At 38.8% G+C, this 13,785-nt stretch overlaps 1 protein-coding gene across 1 annotated transcript in view; it reads left to right on the top strand.

Moving 5' to 3' along the window:
* Nucleotides 1–13,569, top strand: part of LOC149472960 (cadherin-related family member 4-like) — a 140,778-nt gene extending 127,209 nt beyond the window's left edge. Inside the window, exons 19-23 of the mRNA XM_089686741.1 lie at nucleotides 4,027–4,157; nucleotides 4,234–4,326; nucleotides 8,549–8,618; nucleotides 10,570–10,606; nucleotides 13,188–13,569. Coding sequence (XP_089542867.1) covers nucleotides 4,027–4,157; nucleotides 4,234–4,326; nucleotides 8,549–8,618; nucleotides 10,570–10,606; nucleotides 13,188–13,243 — 387 coding nt within the window. The 3' untranslated portion in view covers nucleotides 13,244–13,569. The remainder of the gene's footprint in view (nucleotides 1–4,026; nucleotides 4,158–4,233; nucleotides 4,327–8,548; nucleotides 8,619–10,569; nucleotides 10,607–13,187) is intronic.
* Nucleotides 13,570–13,785: the final 216 nt, after the last annotated feature.

Below are 13,785 nucleotides of genomic sequence, written 5' to 3'. Positions count from 1 at the left end.
TGCTCTAAAGAAGAATTTCAGGAGCACATCATTTATTTTGATTGCATTGTGTTTTAAAGTGATTGTAAAGCATAGTTTTTTCTTTTTTTTTGAAAAAATAAATAACAAACATATCATGCTTACCTGCTCTGCTAAATGGTTTTGCACAGTGCAGCCTCAATCCACCTCTTCTAGGGTCCCCTGCTGGTACTCCTCGCTCCCCCCCCCCTCCCATTGAGTGCCTCCAAAGCAAACCACTTGCAACAGGGGCACTTGTGCATGCTTGCTCCTGAGCTGGTTCTGTTTGTCCATAAGACACACAGAGCAGGGCTTGGCCTCACCCCCCTGCTCCAAGCTCACTGACTGTGATTGACAGCAGCGGGAGCCAATGGCTCTCACTGCTGTGTCTGAACCAATGCGGTGGGAGAGAGCGGATAGAGCCTTCGCTCTCATGCACATTGCTGGACTGAGATTGGGCTCAGGTAAGTATAAGGGGGGGGGGGGGGCTGGGGGGAAGCTGCATTCTGAAGGTGTTTTACCTAAATGCAGAGAATTCATTACAGCAAAAAACAGGCTTTGGAACCAATTTAAAGCTGAGTGTACAGAGTCTATAGTGCAGGACTCAGTAGTGAAGGGGCCAGGGGTGTGTAATATAGAGAATGCAGGGGTCAGTAGTGCATATTGCAGAGTGTGCTGGGACCAGGAAAGCATAACATACTTTACAGAGTATGACCAAAAATGACCCCCTCTTCCCAGTACAAACCCTAAATCCCCCCACCCAGGCTACCCCTTCAGTGCAGACTTCATCAGCAAAAAAACCCTCAGTACAGACCTCCCCCAGCACAGAACTCTCAGTATGGACCCCCAGTCCAGTCCCCTTAGTACAGACTGCCCCCCCCCCACCAGCACAGCCATCCTTCTAGTGTATAGTGACTTCACTCAAAGAAGAAAGAAATTTAATCCTGAGACTTACACAGATGGGAAATGTGTTTTGTGATCATCAGCTGAGTATTTGTGAATAAATATGGATTTTTGGGCTCAGAAATACAGTCCTGTTTTGTGATTCTTGACAGTTACTAAAACTAACTATGCAGTAAAGTATGTTAGCAAGGAGAATTTCAAATGATTTTATATTGATTAGAGAACTTTTTTTTTTAACAGTATTGATTAGAGAACTTACACACACTCATTCTTCTGACTGAACCAGAGAAACGCAGTTTAGATTAGCCATGGAATTCATTAAAATCTGACAATCCTGTGTCAGGAGATTCACATTTAATAGCACAGGTATTCAGCAGTGACGTTGTGCAACTATATTTAATCACTGATGCTCAAAGAGAAACTTCAGTCATTTTTTTTTATTTCATATTGTCTACAACTTTCTCGATGTCTTTAAAAACCTAAATTCCTAGATTGCAAGCTCTAATGAGCAGGACCCTCTGTTTCCTCTCGTACCAAATTGTATTTTAACTGAAATGTCTACCTTCATTTTGTAAAGCGCTGCGCAAACTGCGCTAAATGTCATTGAAAAAGGAAGACAGGTGAAATCGTCCTATTGTGTAGGTGCAAAGTGATAAAAGTAAATTTTCCTAGTGGAAAAGAAAAAACTCAAACTTTATGCTAGTTAAGTGTTCTTGCATGGCAAGATCACTTACTGTTATCTCACATATATATTCTTATTAGTATAGCCAAATTTACCACCCTAACTCCTCCCACAGTTTTTACACTACATAGACAGTAATATACCGAAACGTGTGGATTGTTCCCGGTTGGTGTGCTATTACTTTGTGGAACGTTTCGCTGAATGGTTCACGAAATATCAGTGTTTTTGTGGTGAAATTGGTCCCATAGGAATGAATGGCGGAATGTTCAAAACTAGAGTGGGAGCTGACAAAAGCTAAAGTGTGAGATGAAAAATCAGGAAATGATTTCTAAACTGCCATCACTCCCTCATTTTCAAGCCCACCTACACAAATCTTATATCAACACGTTCAGCTATCCCTGCTGCCACTAAAAATGTCCACGGTTAAGCCATAGTCCTGATAGTTTTCACAATATGACCAATTGTTTGCAACTCACGCCACCCAATGACATTCATTTAAACTGCACTCTAGCCACCTCAAATTTGAAGGGCAATTTCTAAATTGCGACTGTGCCTTCATTTTTAATATTTCAGAGACATACTATGCATCAAAATGTAGGTCTGGGTCTTGTGATTCTCACAATATAAAGCTCATCGGTGTAGGATTTATAATTTTTAAACTACAGCCGTTTGAAGATGGCAACCACCAGTGAAGTGAGCAAGTTGGGGCAGTTTGTTTTTAACTGCTCTTCTCTGCCCTTGCTGTAGAGTGAGTTGCCATAGGAACCCAGGAGTGTGAGCAGGCAGCAGAGTGACAAAAGCTAGAGTGTGAGTTGTAGACTACTGGTGGAGGCAAGAACACTTCACACAATTTCCCCAGAAATTGTAGCTTTTCTAGTTTGTCATTGCCATTTATGTAAAAAAATAAGGCTGACAGAACTAAGGCTGGCCATACACTATACAATTTTCTGTTCAATTTCCTTTAGATTTACATTCAATTATGTAGTGCAAGGGCCTGCCTAATTAGATACAATTGAAAGTGTTGTTTAGGTTTGACCTCATATTATATGGTTTTTGGTAAATCTAAAGCAAAATTCTCAAGAAAATTGTATAATGTATGGCCAGCTTAAGAGAGTGGTTCAACTTTGTCAGAAACCTTCCAAAACCGTTGAGATCGAGAAAGGATTGGAATCTGTTTGAGAGGTTGTTGGAAACACGAGGTGATGGGAGGCGGGGCACGGCAAAAGTTTATAAGATTCTCACTGAGTTAGACACACACAAAGCCAATGTATATAGTAAAGTGGGAAAGAGATTTGGGAATAGAGATAGATGAAGATAAACAAAGGAAAATATATAGACTAACACATGAGAATATAAGTATGAGAGAGGTGGAGGTAAATTATAAGTGTTTAACGAGATGGCACATTACACCAAATGTTGAGTATAAGATATGTGGGGAAAATACACCAGAGTGCTGGAGGGGATGTGGAAAGATAGGCACGTTATATCATGTGTGTCTACTACATAGTACAGAGCTATCAGTAAATAAATACAAGGACTCGGGTATATGGTACTATCTGAATGCGGCGAAGGGCGTGATACCTAGGCTCTGGCATAGACCAGAGGTGCCAAAGATAGAAGATTGGGTGGAGACAACGAATCAGATATGTAGGATGGAGAAATTGTATTATATGCAAGAAGATAAGATGGGGTTATTCTCTAAGAAGTGGAGAAAATGGGAAGAATTTATGGTGAAATATATGAAGTAGCAGTGTGAGAGAGATGGAAGTATTCATATATTCTATATTCTAGTTGGGAAAAGAGGTAATAGAACAATGCAGAGTGGGTGGGTTTATATGGGGGGAGGGAGGTTTTATTTAGGGAGGAGGGGTAATTAGTTAGGGGGGGGGGGAGGTATGGGAATAAAGATAGTAAGAAATGTAATTAATGATTTGGAAATGGTTTTTGTATGAGAATGATGAAATATGTATTATATATGGAAAATAAATAAATATTTAAATTAAAAAAAAAAAAAAAGAGAGTGGTTCAGTCCACTGCTGAAGCATGAAAGTCTATTTAACTTTTATTGGTCCTCTAAACCTTATACGATTTATTTATTTTGCATTAGAAATTAACATAGAGTACCTGCAAACTTTATTTTACATTTTCTGCTTTACTGAGCTGATTGGGTATTTCATTGTTGCATCATCTGTATACTGTACTTGCCTTTAAGAGAGCAAAATGTTTGTCCATTTTTTTAATGCAATTTTATGCTGCAATAGTGCCATCCTGTGTTCATTCTAGCACAATTCATGTAATCAAAACCAGTATATCATGTTCATCAAACCTATCTATGCTTGTATCTTTATTCCTGTAACTATTAAGGTATTATAAGACTATAACATTTACAGTGAATATTACCATTATAAATACCAATTACCATACTGTATATAATAAATTTGCAGGTAACAACAGCTGTGCTTGTCCGATCTTCGTATTTCTGGCATCCTGACAACTGGTTTACTGCTGCTCTTACAATTACTGCAGCTTTGTTTCTCTTGTGCCTGTATGCGTGCGCTTGGGGTCTTCTGAAAGAGTAAGATGATTCTATTATATTTTAACAACAATATGCTATAAATCAAATATTCATCTTATTCCCTTTTTCTTCATAGTGTTCCAAAATATGCAAAATTCTTTCCTTTATGTCGAGGATATCAAAAACCTAACCCTTCCAGTTTTCCTGACAAGACAATCAAAGCTGAAAGGTATTTAATGCTTCTATTTACAGACACAGTTTTTATAATTTACATTCATTGGCCACTTTATTAGGTACACCTTGCTACTACCAGGTTGGACCCCCTTTTGCCTTCAGAACTGCCATAATTCTTCATAACATACATTTTAACAAGGTGTCAACAGGGTGTTGGAAACATTCCTTAGAGATTTCAGTCCATATTGACACAATAGCATCACGCAGTTGCTGATGATTTGTTGGCTGCACATCCATGATGTGAAATTCTCGTTCCACTACATGCTAGAGGTGCTCTATTGGATTGAGATCTGGTGACTGTGGAGGCTATTGGAGTACCGTGAATTCATTGTCATGTTCAAGAAATACGTTTGAGATGTTTTGAGCTTTGTGACATGGTGCATCATCCTGCTGGAAGTAGAGTGCTCTTCTGCTGCTGTAGTCCATCTGCTGCAAGGCTCTACGTGTTGTGCATTCAGAGAGGGTATTCTGCATGCCTTTGTTGTAACGAGTGGTTATTTGACTTACTGTTGCCTTTCTATCATTTTGATCCAGTCTGCCCATTTTCCTCTAAACTCTGACATCAACAAAGCACTTTTGTCCACACAACTGCCACTCACTGGATATTTTCTCTTTTTTCGGGTGGTTGTACGTGAAAATCCCAGTAGATCAGCAGTTTTTGAAATATTCACCAACAACCAAATCACTTAAATCCATTTTCTTCCCCATTCTGATGCTCGATTTGAACTTCAGAAAGTCATCTTCACCACATCTAGATGCCTAAATGCAGTTGCTGCCATGTGAGTGGCTGATTAGAAATTTGTGTTACCAAGCAATTGAACAGGTGTACCTAATAAAGTGGCCGGTGAGTATATATATTATTTAATGCAGTAGCTGAGATTACCAAAGTTAAATGTTGGTTATGGGTAGGGTTGAGCTTGAAGTTCTACTCAAACATCAGCCGTTCATGTGTTTGGCAAACAGACGAACAGTAAGGGTGTTTGGTGAGCTGTTCGTCCACCGCATCCCACAATGCACTGCGCCCTGGGAGTGTATTGTGATTGGCCACAGCAATGCACCAGACCACAGGTCAAGTGGAATGCTTTGGCCAATCACAGCACATGATGACATCACAAGAGGGTGGGGCCACTCGGTGATGTCAACTGGGTGACTACGCCCCTTGTGACATCATCACAGTATTTAGGAACTGTCAGGCCAGTGCAGCTGTCAGAGGGCAAGAGCCAGCGTCAAGAGCGGAACATTTTCTTTTCTTTTCTTTGGGTCAGCGATGGCGGCGGACATTGCGATTGATGTTGGACCTACTTCGGGGGACTTTTTTTTAATTTTTGTTTTTAATAAAGGACTTGTCAAAGACTGCCTTTTGTAATTTTTTATACTACACTTTTTTTGTGAATGATTAGCGGTACCCCATACTCATTCACATGGGGGAGGGGCTGGGATCTGGGGGCCCCCTTGTTGAAGGGGGCTTCAAGATTCTGATAAATCCCCTGCTCATAGACCCCACAACCACCGGCCATGGTTGTGAGGAAGAGGCCCTTGTCCCCATCAACATGGGGACACGACGGTGCTTTGGGGAGAAGCCCCCCAGTCCCAAAGCACCCCCCGTGTTGAGGGCATGTTGTCTGGTATTGTCCAGGAGGGGGAGCTGCTCGCTAGTCCCCCCCTTTCCTGAGCTGCATGCTTGGATAAGGGTTTTGTATTTTAAAAAATTTTGGCATAGGGGTTCCTCTCAAAATCCAAACCAGACCTAAAGGGCTAGGTATGAATGGAGGGACCTCAATCCGTTTAAAACATTTTTGAATTGCCGGCAATTCTTTTTATATTTAGCTGTCATTACTAAAATACCTCATGACTTAATAATATACCTCATGCAGTATTTTAGTAGCTGTGCGGTATCTTACTCCATACTCAGATGCAGTAAAAATTGTCCCTGTTCGAAATGTGCAGTCGAACTTTTGTTAGGTTTGAATGTTCAACTGCGGACCGAACAGAGAGATGTTTGGCCCATCACTACTTATGGGTTAGAAAATTTTGCAAACTGCTCTCAGCACTAATTTAAAAGGCCCGTATTTTCTGCATTTTGGCAAAACTTAGCATTATTATAAATTGTGAAAATATAATTACTAAAAATGTTTAAACCTAACTGCAACCATTTTTTTTAGCTTTGAAGAATATAAAACGTCTATAAGGCTCTTATTTCTGTGATGCCATTGGGGCAATTTCATCTCACTTCCTGTCCCTGTTAGGGTCCATGCACACTAAGTGGCTGAAAAAATGCCAAGAGCTCTGGCAGATAAGGTAGCATACAAAATGGTCATAGTGACTAGTATTGCACAAGAGTTTATGGGCATTTGCTTGTATAAGGTTTTTGTTTTCTAAATTATTCCCCTCTGCTATTTTTTTTTACTATAATGTACACTTGAAATCGCTGAACACTCTTAAATGCTACGTTTATGCGCGTTTATGAGTGTTCAGGTGTTTTTTAGCTCAAAAACTACTCTTCAGAAGGCAACTTTGAAGGATTTTTTTCTGTCTCTAGGCCCCTCTGCCACTAAACTCCTGAAAATGCCTATAGGGTCCTTTCATACGGGACAGTTTTTTTATTCGTTTACATCTGTTTACATCTGTTTTTTCATTAGTTTTTTTTCATCTGTTTACATCCATTTTTGGTCTGTTAATACCCTGTTCACATCGTTGAAATCATGAGACTTTGAAGTGGCACGATTTCAAAGTCGGATGACATGCCGATTTCAGGTGCGATTTGCAAGGCATCTGAAGTCAATTCACAAAAGGAAATAAATAATTAAATGCATGTGGTAATTAAGTAATGGTCCAGGCATCGTGATTGATGTCGGATCTACTTCTTTTATTATTTTATTCTTTTATTTTCCTTCTTTTAATAAAGGACTTGTCAAAGACTGTCTCCTGTCTTTTTTCACACTACACTTTTTTTTGTGAATGGGTAGCGATACCATGTACCCCATACTCATTTACTTGGGGGGGCAGGATCTGGGGACCCCCTTGCTAAAGGGGCTTCCATATTCTGATAAGCCCCCTGCCCATAGACCCCCACAACCTCAGCTAAGGGCTGTGGGGAAGAAGCCCTTGTCCCCATCAACATGGGGACAAGGTACTTTGCGGGGGGGATACCCTCACTCCAAAGCACCCCCCCCATGTTGCGGGCATGTGGCCTGGTATGGTTCGGGGGGGAGCTCGCTCACCCCCCCCCTCCTTACCTGCCGGGCTGCATACAATCCGTTGACATCCGTTTTTTGTCCGTACAAAAAACGGATGTTAACGGATGCGGACATTACCTGATGTAAATGGATGATCATCTGTTTACATCCGCTAGTCCATAGAAATACATGGATGTCTGTTTTTCATCCGTAAACAGACAGATGAAGAACAGACATATGGAACACCCATGTGGATGAGGCCATAGTGTTCATGAGGCTAACATGGAAGGGAGTTTAGAGGTTGAGAAAAAAAAAGCACAAACACCTGTAGAAGCAGTTTGAGCTGCAGTGTGCATGAGCCCTTACACAATATTGAATTGAGGGTGCAGTTGTCACCACATTATCTACTAGCGTGCTTTGTTTTAGTCTGTCCGTTAAATATATTTTCCATCACTTCTTGTCCTGACAGGAAGTATGGTGCAATCTCACCAATAACAATCTCACAGAGGCACTAATCCTTCCCTCCCAAAATGACATAACAAGTTTTGGCTTTAACCTGTACACAAGAAAGTGCTTGTTATGTGTCATAATCTCATTGCTGTGTAAGCTATGTGAAGAATCGTAGCATGGCTGCCATGAGTTTATAACACAAACGGATTAATCAAACTGATTTATGAATCTCCTAAATTCTGTATTTCTTCTTTTGAGGAATTTAAATTTTCCAGTTCACCAGAACAGGTGCATGTAGATGCAATTAGGATGTATGAACTAACAATTCAGTGCAGATCAGACAAATCTACAAACTCTACTACATATTATTGCAAATCAAAAAACCAGATCTCTTCACACATTGATTACCTCAACTCTGCATATATTAAATGTTCAATAAATGTTCATTAATGTAAAAGTATATACAGTAATTGTATATAAACTGTATCTTGGTCCTTGAATTTTTGTAAACTGTAGCGCAATGCATATGTTTTATTTAAAATAATGTGTAAAATTAACAATGACAATAAACATTATGTTTACTACCTCCAGAATACAAGATCCAGGTCAGAAAAATAATCAGACAAATGAAAATGCAAACTTTTTGCCAGGACACCATTTTGTAAGTCTTTCTTTTACCAAAAACCCTTAATTATAAGAAGTTGACAGATTTGGTCCAAAGGACACATAATATTCAATCACAAAGCATGTACTTATAGATAACTACGTTGCTACCTTTTACCCCCAAACTCCTTGAACGCCTAGTTTGCAATTGCCTGAGCTACCACCTCACTGAAAATAGCCTCCTTGATCTACTTCAATCTGGATTTTGCTAACAACATTCCGCAGAAACTGCTTTCCTAAAACCTACCAACAATTTACTAATGGCTAAAACTAATGGTCAATATTCTGTACTCTTACTCTTGGACCTCTTTGTTGCCTTTGACACAATTGACTTCCCCCTCCTCCAAAAACATCAATCTCTTGGTCTCCAAGACTTATATAAATCAAAACCACCTCCAAATATACTCATATAAAATTCAACTCCCCCACAGCACAATCAAAACCCTCCCCTGAAGATGTACAAAATAATATAATGTGAAAATGCTATAAAGAGAAAAATTATATAATACAACAACAGTAAAGTCCAATCCCTAATCAGTCCATCAAATATGAAACATAACCTTCCTGTGTAATCACAGTGAATAATAAAGTCCAAAAGTAAAATATGATATAATTAATCCTTCCAGAGATATCCACGATGTATATACCTCAAAAAAAGGAATATATATTTGACTGGCTGCCATTTTGGAGAAGGGAAATGATCACATCTGATCACCTGGACGTTTCCTGGATGGCAGAGAAGTTTTCTTCATTTATATATTAAGCGGTTTTAAAGGCTATTAATGTGAGCAGTTATAATAAAGTTTATATTGTACTGTGGTTGGAGGTATTACACTATTATTGTCCCTCATGTTTTATCTCTGGATGGAGTTAAGTGTTTGGGAACACTTGGAGTACTGTGACTGAGGAATCCAGGTAGTGTCGTGGAGACCATATATGCCTTGGGAGGATCCACAGGAGGGCTATCTTTTTCAGTTCTTGGATTGTTACAGGAGTGATTTATTGGGATTGTTGGTAAGGGTATTTACTCCTTACTACAATTAGAAGTGTACACCAGTTTGAATTGTTTCTTTTGTGTGGCACTGCAGAGTGATTCACATACACAGTGTCTTCACTGATTGTTTCACGTTTTCTCACAATTTTTCACAGATATTCACTGTATAAAGTGAATTGTATGGGGTATCCACAAGAGTGATATTATTTGTTTATAAAAGGTAATGCACTATATGATATTCCTTTTTTGAGGTATATACATCGTGGATATCGCTGGAAGGATTAATTATATCATATTTTACTTTTGGACTTTATTATTCACTGTGATTACACAGGAAGGTTATGGCTCATATTTGATGCACTGATTAGGGATTGGACTTTACTGTTGTTGTATTATATAATGCTCATTGAATTACCTTTACATAGGCTATCCCCCGTTCAGTCCATCATAAATACTGCTGCCAGACCCATCTACCTTACCAACCATGCAATGTCTATTACCCCCCTCTGCAGATCCCTCCACTTGCCTCCCTCCATGCAATAAAATTCAAAATACTAACAGCCTACAAAACCATCCACAACTCTGCCAACAGCTACTTCACTAACCTTGTCTCAAAATACCAACTAAACCATTCTTTTCACTTTTTTTTAACTGTGTTGCTATCACAAGGTATCACAACATCCCTTGTGATAGTATGGCTTGTGACAAGTCCTGTTTATGGAGAAATCTAGTGTCTATTAGACCCCAGATTTCTCCTCCAATAATGGCTTGTAAACAAACCTGAAGTGCCAAAATGCTAGTCATTTCCAGTTTCTGATGTCACAGAAAAGGGGAAGTAATTTTCACTTGATCCATTTGAAACCAGATATAATGAATGCAGGGTCCTGGGTTTAGTAATACTTTATGTACTTTAAATAAGTATAACACTTTCTTAAACCTTTCTTACTTTCTGTAGGCTCCAGACTTTTTTGATGGCCGTGCAGTTGACCCAGGTAAGTAAAAAAAATCAATTGAACTTAAAATGTATGCTTTCATATCTAAGCGAGGAAGTTTTACCCAGCTACGACTAATAACTCTTAAAATTATATATTATTTCATATCTAGGCAGCATTGAAAACAAAGGCTTACTCAAGGGTTTTGCAGTATTTGGCTTCTTGTAGATTAAGATGCCAGGATTTGAGTGCTGAAAATGTGTGGAAAAAAAAAACTGGAACACACACACAGGTCCTGGCCTCTATAGGGTTACCCTAACATTTACCTTACCCTAATTTAAACTCTAATACTTGACCTAGCCCCTCAAATTAACTGATAAACCCTAACTCTAGACAACTTGTTTTTTAGATTTCTAGGGAAGAGTTAACCTTTCTCTCCTGTTTTTATTTCATTTGTAAGGGGGTTTCCCCTCACTTCCTGTTATTGTGACACCTGTACAAAATATGTGGGAATTGGTTGTCAATGGAACAGGAAGGCACAGACAGCAATAGAAAACATTTCCTGGTGTACCAACCCTTCCTCCTCACTTTTGTCTATGTCCCCATTATAAAATTGGAAACATTTCAATTACTTCCTGTCTTTACAGAAAATGAGACCAAATCTTACAAGTATAGACACAGGCATTAATAAAAACCAGGTCTGGGTGAAGCCAAGCAGGTTTGGCCAAATCCTGAAACATTGCTCTTACCCTACCCTAAACCTATCCCTTAAAGTGGAACTTTTGGCTAAAATATTAAAATTGGCGAACAGGTAGGATATTTAATACAGAAGAGACATGCATTAAAACTACTTACCTGTCTGTCACCCCTGTACAGTGAGTCATGCACATGCAGCTCACTGTACAAATTCGGCAATGCTGAATCTGACTGAACTCCTGCGTATGACCAGAAGTGACGTCATCCCCACCCGGCCAATGGCAACCGAGACCGGGAAGATGGCCATCCGAACATGTCAGCGGCCAGGTGGGGAGCTCAAGGACACTGCATCCTTGGAGCTGAGGTGAGTATTGTTCCACTTTAACCTAACCCTTAAAGAATAAATTCATCTTTTTTTTACATCTTGCACCCATATTCAGGGTTTAACATGTAACATGTTACAAATGGACCAGCCCCCTACACTTTCCTGATCCCCACTGTGCCAGCTAGTGGGGGATCTTCTCCCCCCCCCCCCACTTGCTGTCACAATTTAAAAAACGTGGCCATGCGGGACTCGGCTGTGTCACTCATTCACAGAGTTCTATGAATGAAAATACTACTAAGTTCTGACAGCCTTTGCAGCTTGTAGTTGTCAATGAGGCTCCTGTAACAAAAAATAATAAATGCACATTTTTTTACCTGCAAAAATATGTGCATTTATTATTTTTTATTAAAGGTGAACTTATCCTTTAAAGTGGGAATAAACTATCCTATACTTTTCAGCCAAGAAAGCTGCATTCTTACCCTCTGTTTGATCTTCAACTGCCATGGTGCTGCACTTGTGATCAGTCATTTAATGGTTTGACAGTCTGGTTGAGAAAATAATCAAATGTGACCATTAGAATTTCTGGCATGCTGAGAATGTAACTGTTTTTTTTTGAAACTGTAAAATGAATGGGTTTAGTTCCACTTTAATATTAACTCTTAACACAAACATAACACTTTCATCACTATATCTTAACTCTAACCCTAACTATAATTCTCATCTGCTAACCCCTGACCCTAACATTAGCCTTAATCTAACACTAACATAGCCTCTAATACTAGCCTAAGATGTTCAAAGCCATAATTGCATTGTCAAAGGTATTCAGTAGTTTGTTCAGCTAACGTCATAGAAATATAAGCAGTTGATCTCACCTCTGACCTTGAATGTCCCCTTATCAGTTCTGTAACAGGGAACCTTGCTGGCCAATAGAGAGACTTCAATGGTGGGAGTGGATAAAGCCAAGATTGACTTTTACTTGAAAATTTGAGATATACATATAACTTAAGCTGTCTTTATCTTAAGAACAAATAATGGTTTTGATATGTGGTTTTCACTGAAATTAACCGTATGCTTAGTTTGAATGGCCCAAGTTTTTTCCACTTGTTTACTTGAAAGCAGTTTACATATGTAGCGCAGTGAAACCAGTCTCATATTCTACCCTTACAATCAGCATATCAAAATAACAGTGACTGACACTATTTCTTATGCAGTTAATATATAAAGGAGTACAGGGTATCTGCGCCACTGTATAAGCTCCCAAAATTACAGTGGTTACCAGGTCATATTGACACAACAGAGGAGCGTGTTTGTAAAGTTCTATCCCTGGAAAGACATGGTCAATAGTGCTCTTCTCCTCGTTGGTGTATTTACAGATCTTCTTACCCCTAGGTGAAGGCCATAAAAACGCTAACACTAACCATCCATATAATGTGAACTGTTCAGAAATAACGTTTGGTCTACACAATGCAAAAGCAAGCAGCCAGTTAGGAGCCAACATTTTAACATAGTACCCTCATTTATTTATATTTTATTCTAATCTCTACTCTGTCAGATAATACTGTAATTATACGGTAGTATATAATGGCAATATCACTTAACTTTGATTTTTGTTTTTTCTAGTTTCCGGAAAACATTTTCTGTTCAACAGCTACACAGGGCAAACCAAATGGGTTTAGCAGCTACACATCCCTCATGCTGAATAGCATCTTCAACCTGGGCCTTTTCATAATGTCTTTTTGTTTTCATTTTATGTTTGCATTTGAGTGCAATTAATGATATACTAGCAGAATATTATTATAGCATATATACCAATATACAGTATATAGCAATAAAACAAAAAATTCAAGACATCACATAATTAAAAGTTAAACTCATGTATTTTCAGTGAGCACTTATTTTGACTACTACTGCTAAGTATGAAGCATGCATATGTGTGTTATGAGTAAATATGACTGTACTCATCCATTTTTTGTTTAGTTAATGAAAGGCAAGAAATCATCCTGTGGAAGTATAGCTTCTATATTGGTCTTCTTTTTTTAACTTTCTTATTTTATATATTTATTACAGTATTTATATAGTGTCACCACTTTACACAGTGCTTTTCATACTGTTCATTCACATAATTTCCTCCTCTTAAAGGAGCCTACAATCTAAGGTCTCTATCTAGCGTGCACACATACTATGGACAATTTTTAGACAGGAGCCAATTAACCTACCA

Source organism: Staurois parvus, unplaced genomic scaffold, assembly GCF_062004578.1.
Source record: "Staurois parvus isolate SC_StPar_1 unplaced genomic scaffold, SC_StPar_1.0 ptg000019l, whole genome shotgun sequence".
In the NCBI taxonomy this organism is placed as follows: domain Eukaryota; kingdom Metazoa; phylum Chordata; class Amphibia; order Anura; family Ranidae; genus Staurois; species Staurois parvus.
Note: the sequence above shows the minus strand (reverse complement) of the source record. Positions and strands in the feature narration are given on the sequence as shown.